Here is a 17,946-nt window from a genome sequence, read left to right as displayed (position 1 = left end):
TGTAGATGAGAAAAGGCATCTCCCTAACGTTCCGATAACTGTGATTTCATTATCAGAAGATGATTATATACATTCTCAATCACAGCAAGCAATTATAATCAAGGTACCGAATCCTTAATATATTTCCCTGTGATTTTCCCTCAGAACTCTAGGGAAAAGGACTGCATCATAACGAAGGCACTCAGCAATTTAAACAAAAAGCCTATGACTCTTTACAGACCATTCTATCTAAAATACTCCAGTTAATGTCATTCTATGAAGGAACTTACCATGACCTCATTCAAGAAACTCTGCTAAAATGCCTGATCTCATCTATTTTTCTAGCAGAACATACGTTGCTAAGAGTTTATCCCAAATTTCCCCAAATAGTTTATAGAAGCACTTATTTACATACATGCTATCATCATGACATGTTAGAAGCATCACCATTTTCCAGAACAGAGAGAAGAAATATCAAAGATTATAAAGAAAAGCCAAAATATAATTAGGATTCTCATAAACTGATTGATGGAACCAGATATAAAGCATACTTAAGGCTGCGCTTCTCCCCACTCTCTGGGGGAAGGAACTGTCCAGAGAAGCCAACAACAGGTGTGGGCCGGGTCAGCTGTTTGACAGAGGCAGGTGATGAGAAGGGGAAAAGGGAAAGAGTGTGCTGCTCCAGAGCCCCTCCCGTCTGCCTGTGTGTGACGGAGGAGGACATACTAGTCATGTGTGTGGAGCTGGGTGGGCGGGGGGGGGCGGGGGATGGACCTGGGCCCGACGTCCACCTCAGTCCGAGGCTGGTGTTCTCAGCCCTCTAATTACGAAATTATTTTTCTGTCGTGCAGGCCAGAATTTTGGCAATCAAGACACTTCTTGCACGTTTCCATTTTAGATTCTGCTTCCCAAGGAACGGTACAATGATTTCAAAGAAAGGGCTGTTAAGTAGAGCAACACCCTGAATTGGTATTCAAATTCCACTTCAGAAGACTGGGGGTGGGGGGAGGAAATAAATCACTGACCTTATTTGAAAATAAACAGGTAAATTCCACTTATTATTGAAGCTGTGATAGGCAGGATGTGCTCTTAATCTTCTCACACTGGCCTGTGATCCACATTGCCGTTCAAATGCTCTCACAAAATCCATACTTATGGTGTATTTCTAAAGTAAGAACAAACAGGTGGAATTTTCACTGTAAGCAAACTAACCAGAGAAGGGAACATACAGGAAAAGCTATAATCAAGATAAAGAAGGTGAACACTTTGACTCCATTTCCAGAGCTGACAGGGACCTGAAGAGATCGTCCTTCCTAGGTCCTGACTTGAAGATCAGGTCATGCCCGAAGTGGTTCGGTGACCTGCTCAAGGTCTTACGTGACAAGCCCGCCTGGAAACCCCGTGCTCCGTAAACAACAGCTGTCTCATAGTCTAGGGCATCCCTAACCTAGTCCCTTGGAACTAGAAGAAGAGACTGTAGATTAAAGTGGTATCATTTTCACTGCTGCTCCAGAAGAAGAAGTAGAACATTTTTAAAAGGAAAGAATCAAACCAGGTAAGCAATCACATCATTTCTACAGACAGAACTGCATGAGAGCTGACGGGGCGGGGGAGCGGGGCTCACACCACCATGAAGAGCAGCGGCTGAAACTTACTCAGCATTCATCACCTGTGCACTGTGCTTAGAAAACTGTACTATTTAATTTCGCCCACAAAACTACCCTACCAGGTAACTACTGCTAGTATTTTAAGGATAACGTTTCCTTAGGCTCAGAGAGAATTTACCCAAAGACAAAGCTAATAGAGGACCCAGAACCGTGGTCAGTGAGTAGAGCAAAACCATGGATACTGTGAAATGCGCATTCCCTTGTGGGTACTCTAGGCCCCGAGTGCCCAGGCTCTAAGGAGAACCTGTGTGGACCTTCCATATACTTCTTAATTAACAGGGGCTCAATTCTGGCTCACCAAACCATTCACCTAAATATGCTGAAGTCTGTGCTTAGGCCAGAATTGTAGTGCACTCAATACTACACGTTTTTAATTTCTTTCAATTGGTCTGAGCAACACTTACAGAATCCCGAGTGTGCGCTAGGCGTGTGGAGTTGAGACAAAAGTATTATTCACACTTTTGGGATAAAACGTATTCTACCTCTGCACATGATGGGATGCTAAATCCTTTAGCATACACTGATCACCTTCAGTTCTAAAATTCGAGGACTGTTCCACATAAAATCTTGATCACAAACCCTGACACAAAAAAACTTGTCACATTAATGTTTTTTTGTGTGTCCCTGCTTTATTTTGCATTTTTTAGCAAAAGGCTGGACTCTGGATTTCTAGTCACAGACTTAAAGAATCAAATACAAAAATTTTTTTCTCTCTTCACAAGAAGCATGTCACAGCAATGCTGAAAGCTGAACGCATATTTTGAAAGAAACTGACAGATGCTATGCTTGCTCGAGATAAACCCACCAACATTAAGTACTGGTTTAGAATTCTAAAATCAAAGTGCTATGAGAAAATGTCATTTCTGAGCTGAAACATCTCCTGAGCCTAATGTGATCAGTAATTCTCTCGAGCACAGCAAAACGTAAAGGGTCTTAAATGGTTCATGCCTAAGACCGCTATTTCATTCTGCTTACAGTACCTATTTTTAAAAGCCCTATTTTTTAAAATCATAAAAATCACTGTCGCACAATTTACTGAGAGTGACACCAAGTGATCATATTGTTCAACATACTGTTAACATCACACAATGAGTCAAGAGAAGAGGTAAATGGTATTTCTGGAATAATAAAGCTCCAAATTTGTTGTCTTACCTGTTTTTGAAGTCCAAAAGGCCCCAGGTTCACCACACTTACTATCTGCCTCTCTACACTTTAAAAATTAGTAAGGATTTTACAATCCAATCAATACCTTTTGTTTTCCTTAAAAATTATTCACTACAGATCTGCAAACCTAATTTTTCATGGAAAACAACTGCAAGGAGACTGTTTTTTAATGGTCTTTAGGATCTTTTTTTAAAAGTGAGAAAATAACATACGTATCTCGTCACAACGGTGTTTAGACTGGATTTTACTACACGTTCTCAAATTAAAATATTTATTCCCCAAAGTATCAGAAACTATTACTTGAAGGAAGTAATTTTTAAGTAAATGCTCACTCATGAACTCAAATTTTTATTTTTTTCAAAAAAACCACAGAACCAAGACTGTGCAGAAAACATGATTAGTCTCAAGCCTCTGGTTAGTATCTTCAAGAATCACGATGATGGAGGAAAAGGTACCTCGTGAAATGCATCAGGATTCCCAGGATTAAAAAGAGAAGGCAATTTTTCTTCTAATCCTCGTACTATCTCTGGCCAGACAGAGTTCACCAAAAAATCATATCCAGGAACAGTATTGCCTTTTTCACTGTAGGACAAGAGCAAAATCTCAGTCAGATACACCGTGCTCTTCGATGTACAAAGGGCGAAATTCTATTGTGGTGTTTTTACTAGAAGTTCCTCAGCCTAAAACTTATTTCGACCTTTACAAAAAACTCTCTCTGTCCATTAGCTGGTTTATAGCCCCACACTTCTATTTTACTCCTTGATCCCAGTCTCACCTGGAAGCCAGTACGTCCTCTGTACCCTAACTCTTCTATTTATCACACAGGAGAACAAGCTGGTGTCAAATTGCCTTGGCACGATTCCTCCCCTAATTAGGCCACCATATTTACACTCTATCTTGGGAAAGAAGTAGTCTAATAACACAAGAAAAGCAATCTTTGTGTTCAATCTTAATACCGCTAAGCCCTAAAGCGTTGTAAATTATGCTAATTTACCAATTACTAATAGCTTTGTGAAGATGAAGCTATCTCCAAGATCACCTTCAGTTCTAAAATTCTAGGAGACTGTTCCATGTAAAATCTTGATCACAAATCCTGACACAAAAAACTTGTCACATTAATGTTTTTTTGTGTGTCCATGCTTTATTTTGCATTTTTTAGCAAAAGGCTGGACTCTGGATTTCTAGTCACAGACTTCGACGAGAAGCAACGCTGGGATGAAGCATCCACTTGGGAGCCAGAGTGCCTGGGTTCAAATCGTGGGCCCTTTAACCTCTATGTTTTGTTGTCTTCATCTTTAGATGGACATGAAAGGATACGGATCATAGGATCATCATATGGGTTAATATCTATAAAGCATTTAGGCTGGGGCCTAGCATACAGTAAGTGCTGTGTTAGTAAGGCTTATATACATAAATAAGGCAGATTCCTTAAGTTTCTACTGAACTTAAAGACACATAAGTATCTTCGAAGCAATTACCACCTTGATGACTACCCACTCTGATTGCTGTATATTGCTTAATATGCTCTATTTTAAGATAATTTTCTTTAACAATGGTCAGCAATTCAGTATATGTTCTTATTTTAGAAAAACTGGGAGTTTTGTAGCTAAGCTGTGATAGCAAATTGGGATTTACTATGCTGGTATTGAAAATAAACAGAAAAACGCTTTCATAATTTTCCTGCTTAGCAAAAATTATCAGGAAAAACAAGTTATCAAGGAAGCTATGCTTCACTTCCAGAAAGGGATATCAAATAATCTTAACTATAGTTCAGTATTGATAAGAAATCACCGGTGGGTTGGAGGAGGGCTGGGGAGGGCAAAGAAGATGCCTACTTCCCACATACCTGGTACCACACTTCACGGCAGTATATCTACTTTCCCTCATACTAAGAACTAGCTCTATTAAGGTATCTAGAGAAGGAAAGAGTAACATTAAGGATTTTAACACTACAGATGCACAGAGTATAAGCAATATTAAATGACAAGATCTCCTCATCCCCCAAGTTAAATATCTACTTAAAGCCCCAAAGAGAAAATTTACATCCTCAAGATTAACAGTTGAAACAGATGGCAAATGTGAATCCTTATTCTTCGGAAGATAAATTCTGCATGCCGCTGGTGCCAGATTATAAAGGGCACATATAGACGCGACACAGGGAAAAAGAAAAGAATGGACAAGGGAAGCACCGAGCCGAGCGTGTGGAAACCTGAAGGCAGGAGCTAGAGCGAGGGGCGCTCAGGGGCGGCATAATCAGGGTGCTTAAGGCAAATGACGAGGTACAATTTAGATTCCTCAATGGGGCCCCTGGGTGGCTCCGTCAGTTAAGCATCTGACTTTGGTTCAGGTCATGGTACTGGGGTCCTGGGATCGAACCCTGCATCGGGCTCCCTGCTCAGTGGGGAGTCTGCTTCTCCCTCTCCCTCTGCCCCTCCCTCCGCTCATGTTCTGGTTCTCTCTCTCTCCCCTCTAACATAAATAAATAAAATCTTTAAATTAAAAAAAAAAAATAGATTCCCCAAATTTCTGAGGCTTCTACGTGAATTCTGCCACACTGAAAACTATGGAAGAACTTGCAAAGCTTTGAAACCTGACATTTCAGGACCAAGACTAGCCCTGTCAAATCTAATGACTGGCTATTTCCTAACTGTGGCTTCTTTAATTTTACATCATGACTTTTTTTTTTTTAAGATTTTATTTGAGAGCAAGAGAGCACAAGCCAGGGGTCGGGGCAGAGGGCAGAGGGAGCAGCAGACTCCCCGCTGAGCATGGAGCCCGACACAGGACTTGATCCCAGGACCCTGAGATCACGACCTGAGCAGAAGGCAGATGCTCAACCAACAACCACCCAGGTGTCCCGACATCATGACTTCTAAATTCTTACATAAAATCCAAATCCACAAAATCTTCATGATTACTAAATGCAAGTGGCAAAACCAGGCTTTCTCTAAAATCATGTAGTAGAAATAGGGTATTTCAATATGTCAGGTGGCATATTTATTTCCTCAGATTTTTCTTTCCGAAGAACAAAAATTTAAGACCAAATATATTGCTTGCTTACTTCATAAAGGTTAGGGACCTCATTAGCCTTTCTAATGCTGAAAATAGATTAATTCTTCCATGTTGCAGACACTGGGTAGTTGCTATCTTGAAGATGCTGCGCCAGGTGTGGACAGTGCAGAAGGGGAGCATGAGCTAAGCCTATGGACATCAGTCCTCACCAGAGGTAAAAGCCAACGTGTCCTGGAATCCAGAGGACGTGCTTAATGCTGAACATCAGGACAAAAGATGGTCTCTTGAAAGAAGTGGTATCTCAGGCACGCCTGGGTGGCTCAGTAGGTTAAGCATCTGCCTTCGGCTCAGGTCATGATCCCAGGGTCCTGGGACTGAGCCCCATATTGAGCTCCCTGCTCAGTGAGGACCCCGCTTTTCCCTCTGCCCCTCCCTCTGCCTATGTTTTCACTCTAATAAATAAATAAATAATCTAAAAAAAAAAGGAGTGGTATCTGAGCTGGAGCTTCATGTGGAGTGACAGGTCAACAGAAAGACAAAGGGAATGGGAAAGGCAGGAGGCAATGAGGGAAAACACAGAAGCACACAGTACAGACGTTCCTCGACTTACGACAGCTCCCAATAAACCCACTGTTTTTTTGTTTTTAAAGATTTTATTTTATTTATTTACTTGAGAGAGAGAGAGAGCACAAGAAGGGGTAGGGTCAGAGGGAGAAACAGACTCCCCATCGATCAGGGAGCCCGATGCAGGACTCGATCCTGGGACTCCGGGACCATGACCTGAGCCTAACACAGTCGCCTAACCAACTGAGCCACCCAGGCACACCCAATAAACCCATTGTTAAGTTGGAAATCCCATAAGCTGAAAATGCATTTAATACACCTAACCAACTGAACATCAGAGCTCAGCCCAGCCTACCTTAAATGTGCTCAGAACACTTACAGTATTGTACAGTTGGGCAAAATCATCTAACACAAAACCTGTTTCACAATAAAGTATCTGATATCTCATGTAATTTACTAAACACTGCACTGAAAGCAAGAAACAGGATGGTTTGAGTGTGTTGGTTGCTGATCCTCGTGACTGCGTGGCTGCCTGGGAGCTGCGCCCGTTGCCCTGGCCCAGCATCACAAGAGAGGATCCTACTGCAGATTGCCAGCCTGGGGAAAGATCCACAGGCAAAATTGGAAGTACGGTTTTTACTGAATGCATATCACTTTTGCACCATTGTAAAAAGTCAAAAAACCATTAAGTTGAACCAATGTGAAGTCAGGGATCTTCTGTACAAGGTGTGTTAGGGAAGATCAAGTGCTACTGTCTGTCTGGGAACCATAGTGGTATGGGGGAAAGCTCCACAGTAGAAAGTTCTACAGTGGAGAACCACTGAGGACCAGAGCATCAGGGCCTCACAGGCTGCGCAAGGAAGACTGGGCGTTCCTCTATGAGCGATGAGAAGCCACGAAAGACTTAGGAAGGCAGCACAGTTCTGGGCAGATGGGACAGCCAAGGGTTGCAATGAAGAAGGACAGGTGGAGCCTGGGAGACCAGGTCGGGAGAGCCTGCTATCCTGCACAAAAGACGATGACAAAGGTCTGGACTGGCGATGATTGAAGGTAATGGGGTATTCATGAAACAGCCATGGAAATAAGAGAGGGAGGGAAAACTGAACATGGCTTTAATCACAATCAGTATAAAACTTGTTGAATTAAATGGGATTGGCGTTTCTAGACAGATGATGACATCAGAGTAACGGAAGGAAACCAGTCTTGATTTCGAACCTGACGAAGGAGAAAATGTAGAGAAGGGGAAAGTGGAGGCTCTGGAGTCCGAGAAATGGAGCCTTCAAGATTCATCCCACCATTCGTTTCCTTCCCTGTGAACCCAAGCTAGGACACCCGCCTCACAGCACCGGTAGCAAACAGGAAAGTGCCCACATTCCCAGTTCAGACAAGATGGCCAGTGATCGGCAGCTCACTAGGAGCTAACAGGCGGTCACTGAACGGAGCTGAGGGGGACGCACAGCAGTTTCCGTCACCTTGAGATGGTCCCTCCCGTGACTTCTCGAAGAAGGCGGCAGTGGTGAGGAACAAACTCCAGGAGCTTATCATACATGATCTGAAGGCCGTTCGGATGAGACTCGACGATGTGCTCTACAATCACCTATTGGAAGGAAGAGCATTTTTTTTTAAAGCACCTAAAGGAGAAGTATGAATTGTACACTACAGAGAAAAAAATAAAGAAAACCTTACAAATACGCGTCCTCATTCCTCCTCCCCACCTGACATGCTTTCCTAACAGCTGCACTAAAATCTAGGTCCTGGGAGTAGGGGACACAGTTCTGACCCTGGGGGGACACAAAGGCTGGGTGACAGAGACTGGCCTGAAGCTGGAATGTCACACACACACTCAATCTGCTTCCCTTCCGAGCTTGAAAGCAAAACACCGTGTCCCCAGACAACAGCTCTGTATTGTCTTCACCTGGGCCTTGTCATCTACCATCTCCAGATTAGGGAAAGGGTTGAGACAGAGAGTGATGGAAGAAAACACATTTTATTTTGCTTTAGTGTTTTATTTTTTGTGGTAAGGTTGAGTTTCAGGAGGTGAATGACAAGCATACAAACTTAAAATACAAACGTGGCCATAGTTCATTTAACATGCCACTGAAACTTAAAGCACTTCCCTAATTTAGCACCTTTGATTCAGTCCAATGAAAAAGGCATAAGTTAGTAACTAAAATATTTTCACTTAGTGATAAAGAATAATATAATCTTTTTCACCCCCCCCAGAGATGGCTATGAAATATAATAGGATACACACAAAGAACGGACAGATCATTTATTTTTAGTAATCCTAATGAAGCTGAGAGGATTACTGAAATTAATCCTTCAATTTCACTTTCATCAGTGGGATTCACTGTCCCTTTTTAAAACTGGAAGCCTTTCATCCTGAAGTCATGGTGGGGAGCTTTGTACTTACTGGACAGAAAGAACACTCCCACTGGCAGGTGACTGGAAGAAAAGTCCTCAAACACCGAGGACTGGTTTCATGACTTCTATCAGCTTGAACCAGATGAAACTGACACTCTCTAAGTCGGAAATTGTGGAGTGCTGGCAACTCCATACGGAGCAACCTATACTCTGGCTGCTTGGGGGCAGAATATACTTACTCCCTGTATTTACCTATATCCTCAAAGGTCAAGGACAATGGGCAACCAAGTTCCGTGTTTAAGGTACTACCCTGCTAACCTGCCCACAAAAGCCCTTCATCTTTGAATATTCCCTCCCTCCCACCTTCCTGGCCTGGCAAACTCCTCCACGGTTTTCAAGACTTAGGCCAAATCTATTCTGTGAAGACATCTCCCCTCACAGACTTTCCATGCTCACAGGGTTGTCTTCCAGGTCCTCCAGCAGGCACGTGCGCCACAGTGGGGTCATCTGCCTAACTGTTCTATTCGACCCCAGCAGTGTAAACATGCTTTTCAGCAATTTCATTGACATATAATTTACAGACCTTAAAACTGACCTGAAAATGTTCTGATCCATACCTTCTTCCTAGGCAAGACCCTCACCTCTAGGAAATTAAGACGATCCCCGAGCTCTGGCATCACTAGAAGATACCAGAGCGCATGCCTGATTCCTGCCATGCTGACGATAACCAAAAGGGACCGACCCTTTCTTCCAACCGGAAGTGCAGCACCTAGGAGAATCTTCACAGACAGATCCCTGATCTATCTCTCTCACACCCAGGGAAGAATGGAAGTCAGAACAGATGATCTTTGAGTGTTTGCTGCATGAAGAACATGCGGTGCACACACCTCATCCATGTATGGTTTCACCAGTACTTGACCAACTAATGCCTCTGCGTCCCGTGTCTTGTCAATTGTGGCATAGGTCCGTAAGCAGTGCCGTATTATATCAACATTGGAAGTCTGAAGACCTTCTAACAGCAGGCCTTCCAGGCTCTGCTGTAACATGGCTGTAATGCCAGCTATACGCTGCAAGAACAAAGAGACAAGTCAAGAAAGCTCCAGGTAGAACAGTTTCTAAAAATTCAAATATATATATGTATATATATATATATATATATATATATAAAGCGAACCTCTTGTTCTACCAGAATATAATGTAAGATTAATATAGTAACATTTCCTGGAGAGTAACAACGAATCTCTTCTCCCCACGATTTCTTTGTAAGTAAATCTTTCCTTCATCAAAGGAAAATTTAGACAGAATTACCGAAGGACAAAAAGTTATTTTCCTCTTAAGCCACGGAGTAAATCGGACAAGGGTGCATTTAAACCCAGTCAAGGGCTTTGGATAAATGAACTCTGACTACATCATATAATGTGTCAAGATACATGAAATTCAGAATTAATTTTACTCGTATAGTTTGGAGAATATGCTTGTGTCTTTACACAAAATCTACATAGCGTGACACGTTGGAAGCAGGTCCCAAGCAACAGAAACTGAAAGAAAAACTTCAAAGCTAGCTTCAAAATCCTGCAGAGCAGCAATTATCAGGGGCAATGCTGGGTTAAACCATAATCATCCAGGAAATTCGCAAACAGCAAACTGAAAATCTGAATCAACACTTACCGGTCTTACTTTGTCCAGAAGAGGCATGCCTTTGCTCTGAACAGCATGAAACTGTAACTGGTTAAATTCTGTGGCAATTCTCTCCAAAATCTGTCCAGTCCAAAGTGGGCTAGTAGAGACAATTGTAGAAATGTAGTTCCCGAAGTTGTTTAATTTCTGAGAGACCACATCACCCGGTTAGCAACGGTGAGACTTTTAGCGCCCCCCGTGCTGGAACTTTCTTCACAGTGTTTCCAGGGCCCCCCTTATGGAGCTAACGCACCTGCACCTGTGTGCCATCAATTTTCAGGACAAGCTGTATGTGCAGCAGGTTCCAGGTGTGGGGGCGGTGGGAGGGGGCTCGTCCCATAGAAGCACTGATGCGGCCTGGCCCCGGCCACAGGGCTGTTCTAGGTCAGTGTGGGTCCAACTGTGTGTTTCCACCACATTCCTCAGGCTCTCCATTCGTGACCTTCTTCATCCCTAACCCCCTTCTCGCTCTCTGGCCCTGTCCTATCATTCACACGTGAATCCTCTTCTTCTCCGCCTGCCTCATTCTCCCTCCCTCTAAAACACCTCTAATTCTTCTAAAGTACCAACCACTGTTTTCTCCTCAGTCAAATAAAACTGGCTCTCTAGCAGCAATAAATGAAATACCTCAGAATAGCTTACTTTAAGTTTACATTTACCGAATAGCGGAAAGAGCAAGCTCTATGCTCTGGGTGCGAGTGAGAAAACACTCATTGTGAATTTGCCACCAAGTGTAATGAATGCACTTCCCTCCCGCCCCACAAACACATTATAAAGTGTCAACACTGCTCAAAAGGAAGCTACAGAGGGCACGTACTGCATGGAGCACTGGGTGTTATACGCAATGAATCATGGAACACGACACCAAAAACTAAGGGATGTAATGTATGGTGATTAACATAACATAGTAAAATAGAAAATTAAAAAAAAAAAAAAAAGGAAGCTGAATAGTGAAAGAAAAAAAAAAAACTATAAAGCCTCCGAAGCACCTCTGGGCTTTTCTGAGGCACCCTACATCTGATGATGAGCAGTGAGGTAGTGAGGGGAAGACCTGCATCATAAGGAAACACAGAATGTATGGAGCCCAGCGGCAGTGTGCCCAGTCCCGAAGCACCCGAACTAGTGTGTAGAGAAAGCAAGCGCCTGGCCATGACCGAGCCCGAAGCCTAATCCCTAACACTACTGACTAACCTCATGTGCATTTCATATTGATCCTTATCTCAATGTTTCTTGGCCTGGCAAGCATAATGTATTTACTACACACCAAGGCCGCTCTGGCTTTTCCTTACTCTACGGCTCAGAGCTGCTCTTCTCAAGAAAAAAAATCCTCAAAGGTAATTCTGAGCAAGAGTGAGCAGAACGTCTATCAAAGACAGCACCGCAAGGGGACACGGTTATGGGAACAGAGATCGCTGAGATGTTTCTACCAGAGGAGCCCAGCAGCAATGGCAAAGATGGGAAGAACACTGGAAGGCAGGCTTCCCGGGGGCTGAACGAGAACGCGCCTGTAGGGGTCGCGAGTGCTGCCGAGGGCCATAGCAAAGCGGGGCAGCTGGAGACACACGGCCCCCCCCCCGCCCCCCCCCGGTCCAGACTGCTCAGAACAGACACTTACCGAGTCTCTGCTAAGTGTGGGGGACTGGGGGCAGAAGCACGAGTGCAACGGGCTAAAGACACAAACATGGCAAGGACTGACCACTTAGTTACACGCCTTGATATGAAAGGAGGCAGAGACCTCAGACCCGAGAATCGCTTCCTTTGGGATGTCTCCATTCTTAATCTACATCATCAGAGGTGTGGAGCATATGGTCTCTAAAGTCCCTTCCAAATCGAAAACCTTAATTCCTAAAATTAAGAAATGCAACATGCCTTTAAAGGATGACCAAGCCTTTGAACTATGGGCCCATTCAATTTGGATTTGGTCGGTTGGTTTTGCAGCAGTTTATCCAATATTACTCGTGGAAAAATATCATAGCTCTCAATGTGATTTTTAAGAAAAGCTCCTGTTAGATCGAAATTTGACCCATATGAGGGCCTGTGTATGCCGGGTACGGCCGAGCGTATCTCAGTGGTCGGGACAAGCCTGCAGGTGGAGTGACTGTTAGCTGTACGTTATAGAGGACACGGGGCGCCGGACGACCTTGACTTACGCGGCCCAGCTGCTACATGCAGGACAAGACTGTGCTCTCCCCACTACACCACACTGCATCCCACTGGCCTTGACACGATCTAACAACTCATTTTCTGAGTCACTCATCTACCTGGCTGACTGAAAATTCATACCAGGAAGGGAATAAGACGGTCACAGTATAATCATCTTTGTCTTATTTCATACGCTTTTTCTTTCCTGTTTATAAATTTCAACTAAATGTGTCCTATACTGTTTCATGATGATATAACCTTGATGATGTTGTAATACTCTGGGCATGTCTACAAAAAAAAAAAAAATCTAAGAAAGATGAATGGGACACCTTGAAGATCAACAGGATTTTGCTAGTCCTCAGGGAAGGTGAATAAATAAATATTTGGAATAAACACGAAAATTTTCCACTGGACGCACACTACCTCTGACCCCCTGAAAGGGGGCGTGTTGGGAACTGTGACCTCTAACCAAAGGGTTTATAGGGACATATTATAAACTTTACCATTTCATGAGCTCCACTCTCCTGGAGTTACATTCAAAAACACTAAGCCACAGACCTGGATTTTCTTCTTGTTCAGAAATGAATTCTAACTAAAAAAAAAACCCCAAATTAGACTGGATGTCAAGTATAATTTATGTGCTACTTAGTAAAAAAAAATGCTTACCTGCTTGCTTCTAGTGCAGAGGTTTCTTTAGAACTTTGAGAATTTAAGATTTTTTCAATTTTTTCAACTGATCGAATAACTTGTATAAGCCTCAACACACACATCTATAAAAATAAAAATTAAGCAAACAAAAAAAGTTACCATCTTTAACCTTAATCATCTTTATCTCCCATGCTAAATGCAGGAAAATATAAAACCAAAAGTCAACTCTGAATATATAGAGCATCCTACATTCTGGATATTTCTACAAAACACGGAATTCTCAAGAATGCCAATCTTAATTCTGGCTTTCTAGAACAAGCATATTTCAATATTCTATAGCAAGTTTATAGAAAAAAAACCCTGGACTTTTGCTTTCTCATATTCTGTACTCTTATTTCTTCTTTTTCCCATCCTGAATCTATGAGCACTCCATTTCTTTTCTATTTTTTTTATTGATTTGAGAGTGTGTGCACGTGCAGGGGGAGGGGCAGAGGGAGAGAATCTCAAGCAGACATCCTGCTGGGCAGAAAGCCCAGTGTGGGGCTCGATCTCATGACCCTGAGATCATGACCTGAGCCAAAATCAAGAGTTGGACATTTAACCAATTGAGCCACCCAGGCGCCCCTCCATTTATTCTCATATAGCCCTTTATTCATGTTTTAATTTTAGCTTCTGACCATATTTACCCTCTCAGTTTACATGTGCATATACCTATATGCAAGCGTCAAGTCATTAAAGACCTTTTACACTACATATATTACCAAAGAGGTTGAGGGACATTATGAAAACTCTCATCCTTAAAAGAACAAAAAAATACGAAGTCATCCATTCAATGAATAGTTACTGAACACCCCCTGGGAGCTGGACATTCTTCCTGACAGTCGGGACATAAGTGAATAAAACAAGAAAAATGCCCTGCTCTCATGAAGCTTATCATTTTGTCTGGAAAAGCACTACATGAGTTCTTTGGACAAAACCTGAGGAGTCTAAAGGAGAATTAAACAGAAGGCCTCTCAAATAGGCTTCTCCCCCTTGAGATTTTAACAAATATGCTAATAAATACAGAAAGAGAACACAGTATAGAGCAACAGGCTAGAGTTAGAAGTCTGGAATCCCAATGCCCACTGTGCCCTTACATCATTATGATCATGAATAAAGTCGGGGACACGTTACATAGGCGACGGGCACTAAGGAGCACGCTCCCGGGGGTGAGCACCACGGACGTACGGGGCTGTGCCTGTCTTCCACACCCGAAACTAACACACCCGAAACTAACACAACACAAACTAACACACCTGAAACTAACACAACTAACTACCAGGAATTAAAAAAAAATAAAAGTTAACACCAGAACATAAAGAAAACAAAATCAGAAAATAAAATTAAAACCCAGGACCACTTAACAATAAAGGCAGTGCATGCAGAGGTACACGTAAAGGAGGGAAACAAAAGAAACAAACATGGCAGAATGAGAGAGCAACATACTGCTTTCTCTAAAACAATAAACCTGCAGAATACTGAGTTTACTTTAGAAAGCCCATTTCTATCTTAATCTCTAAAACAGGCATATTTTTCTTTACAGGGGCGCTGAAAATTTATATGGTGGTTAAACTGTCAAGTGCTTCACCAACAACAGTTATTACTGTTTCTTGTTCTGGAAAAAGTGAGTGATTTTGAGACCACGTGGGTAACTCTAAAATTCTGTCTTATTATTTCAAGTAGATAATGTGACATTATAATGTGTACAACGCACATGCACAAGAGCTTTGAAAAAAAGGTGAACAGTGCTGACAAGTACCAGGAGACAAGCGGAGAGGCATGCAGCATAAGAAATCTACTGGAGGATACCTTTTTCTTCCTTATGTCCTCTTGTTTACACATTCGTTCATCTACTGCCCGAATTCCTTCACTGACAGATGACCTGAGACTCTTTAAAAGAATAATAAAGAAAATGAATTGTAGAAATTGTTTCGTCACATTATCAAGTTTATAAATCTCATTTAATGCCACAGAACTTAATACCTGCACACCAGTACTATGCAGAGACTGACAAAAATACGAAATACCAGACACAATTGCTGTTGAGGGTACTCATGATTTGGGGGTAAAATGATACAAAGTCAGGGTCGCACGGGCAGAAGAATAATAATACATATCGAGTGAAAGTCATGGAGGGGTCAGGGTGGAGAATGAATGGATAATCCGAAGCAAAGTACAGGAGAGTCTCGAAATGGGATGGGGCTTGAAGCGGACTCTGAAAGCCTGTTTGCTGCCGAGGTCGGGAGGGGAAGTTGAGAAGATGTAAGTGCATATGCAACTCAGGGTCAGGGTCGGATGGGCACACAGTCATGTGCACTGCAGGCTTCCTTCTGGAGAGAAGCACAAATAGGAAGGGAAGATCAACTTAGGAGGACTTCACTCAGATGAGGTCTTTAGATTCTGCACATTGTGGAGAACAAGAGAATGTTGAAGCACTGATGCATCATGATGAAATGTTGTTTTGGAAATATTAGGAATCAAAAAATAAGAACAGAAGGCCAGAAAAACGGAGAGAGCGCATAGGTGGAGAAACATGTCCAGAAGCTAATGAATGAAGGCAAGTATAAATAATTAGGAATTAGGGCCAAAACAAAGGTTAATGGAAACAACTAGAATAAAGTGGACATATCACAAAAATTCTACAGGAAGGTGAATTAATTCACTCCATCAACATTATGAAATACCTCCTGGACATCAGTTTGTGGCAGCCCACGGGGATACAATGAAGAAGACAGAAACAGTTGTATCCCTCAGTGGTCTTAGAATCCCACAGAGTAGCTTCATGAGTTGGGACCAGAAAGGCAGGTCAGGCCTGGGGCTATAAAAGACGGGGCTGTGGAAAAGGGAGGGGTCACGGTGCCGGCAGGGGGCCAGGCTGGAGGGGAGTCTGCGCAAGCCTGGCAGCAGTCAGCAGAGCAAATCTGCCTCCAGGGAGGGGGTTTCGAGAGCTGAGTGGGAAGCCAAAGGAAGGCTGGGCTCAGGAAACAGCACCACCACAAGGCTGCGGGAGGAAGAGGCACACCAAGGAGGAGGCGGGAGAGCCACACAGAGGCTGCTGTGGAATCCAACAGCGGGCCACAAAAATCACTCTTCTGTCCCAAGGACAAGTACCTTAACAAGATTTTGTAAAATTCAAACAAGACATAAACGATGGCAAGTATTGGCTGGCTTAAGGCACAGCTCAAGATTTACCTCTTTCACAAATTCTTTCCTGCCCACCCCTCCCATGGGCTTCTCAGCACCGACATTTCTGTTACTCTGCATTTTTCTCGGCTCTAACCATGCACGGTGTCTTCCCTTAAATTATCTTCTACTTATATTCTCTCTTTAGGTTGCAGGCACTGTGTTAGGGGCTAGATGCACAAGGCCACTCAAGCTAGAGGAGACACCCAAGGAAGGATGGTGTTGTGCACCAAGTTTACGACAGTGCGTCAGAACGGACGGCGGCTGGAAGTCAGGGCACCAGACACGGTTGGAGGGAGGCGGGGAGGACGGGGCAGCAGGGTTTCCTGTTGGAAGTGATGCCAAAACTCCCTCTCCACTGTTCAGCCAGGCGGAGTTCCTATTCCTAAAGGCTTAGAGGTGGGGAGTCCCATTCCCACAGCAGAGATTTTCTGAGCGAAACATTAAAATGTAATATTTATTAGGTATTACATTATATTTATATTATCCTTCAGCTACATTAGGGATTACATAGCTTTTGTAGACCAGTCTAGGAACCTAACCACATGTAAATTACCCGGGGGGAGGGTCGGGGAGGGGGAGGGAGTGGGCGGGGAATACTTACAAGATTAAAAATTGTTAAAATACAAGTCATTCATAAGTTGGAAACCACTTACATACGAGCAAAGTGGCATAATAAGCTGAATTTGGAAATACACTTCCTCTCCCCTGACATTTTAAGCTGTCTACTCTGAGAATCTAAGTCTTCTTCAAATCAAACACGTTTTTCAGGTTGTAACAGCATATGCAAAAATAGAAAATCATTTACAACTTTTCTGAAGGTGAATACTATAATCATGAACCATTAAAAAACAACCACCACCACCACCACCAACCTAACAGATGAAAAGGAATTCTTGGAGAAAAGCCAACAAGGCCAATATGTTTCACAGTAGATTGTTTATCGTTTGGGGACTTACCAGAACTTCTTCCCGTAACTGTCCCAAAGGCACAGAAAGCTGATTGAGGGCTTTGTCCATGCCGACCTAAAGGCAAAATCAGGTTGGCACAAACACATCACAATCAGGAGTAATATTGACGTATCTGTTTAATGATCAAAGCAGTACCAGGCTTAAGTTATTTTTCTGGTACAACCATATTTTGCTAAGTAACTAGCTAAACAACAGAAATGTTATTTTGCCATTAATGTTGCTCACAGAATATGAAAAAATCTGTTGATATACATGAAACTATAAAAATAAGGGAAGTCATGATAAATGAAAGCCTCCTTACAAACAATTTGCCTTTAGATGACATTTTAAATGAATGTGAAAAATTTCCACGGAAGGTGAACAGCCCTCTGTCTGTAATTTATGATACTCAGGCAGCTGATGTGAAAGTCCGAGGGGCTATGTCTCTCCTAAACATTGTTACAGCCCTTGAGAAAAGAACAGAAATAAAATTTTCCAGGTTTCTAATCCTACTGGAACTTTTATCTTAGTGGTATATTTCCCAAAAGCAACTATGC

At 42.8% G+C, this 17,946-nt stretch overlaps 1 protein-coding gene across 2 annotated transcripts in view; it reads right to left on the bottom strand.

Annotated features, from left to right (window-relative positions):
- The window catches only part of COG2 (component of oligomeric golgi complex 2), a 57,598-nt gene that overhangs the window by 14,175 nt on the left and 25,477 nt on the right, over nucleotides 1-17,946 (bottom strand). For both annotated transcript variants that reach the window (XM_028104499.2, XM_028104500.2), the window contains exons 3-10: nucleotides 17,399-17,464; nucleotides 15,066-15,146; nucleotides 13,236-13,339; nucleotides 10,419-10,527; nucleotides 9,638-9,817; nucleotides 7,859-7,983; nucleotides 3,266-3,392; nucleotides 1,005-1,144 (exon numbers count right to left, since the gene is read on the bottom strand). In XM_028104499.2, the coding sequence (XP_027960300.2) occupies nucleotides 1,005-1,144; nucleotides 3,266-3,392; nucleotides 7,859-7,983; nucleotides 9,638-9,817; nucleotides 10,419-10,527; nucleotides 13,236-13,339; nucleotides 15,066-15,146; nucleotides 17,399-17,464 (932 nt within the window). The remainder of the gene's footprint in view (nucleotides 1-1,004; nucleotides 1,145-3,265; nucleotides 3,393-7,858; nucleotides 7,984-9,637; nucleotides 9,818-10,418; nucleotides 10,528-13,235; nucleotides 13,340-15,065; nucleotides 15,147-17,398; nucleotides 17,465-17,946) is intronic.

The sequence above is a fragment of the Eumetopias jubatus genome, unplaced genomic scaffold (genome assembly GCF_037043125.1).
Source record: "Eumetopias jubatus isolate StellerSeaLion01/CBP00866 unplaced genomic scaffold, mEumJub1_p1.0 scaffold_17, whole genome shotgun sequence".
Taxonomy (NCBI): Eukaryota; Metazoa; Chordata; class Mammalia; order Carnivora; family Otariidae; genus Eumetopias; species Eumetopias jubatus.
Note: the sequence above shows the minus strand (reverse complement) of the source record. Positions and strands in the feature narration are given on the sequence as shown.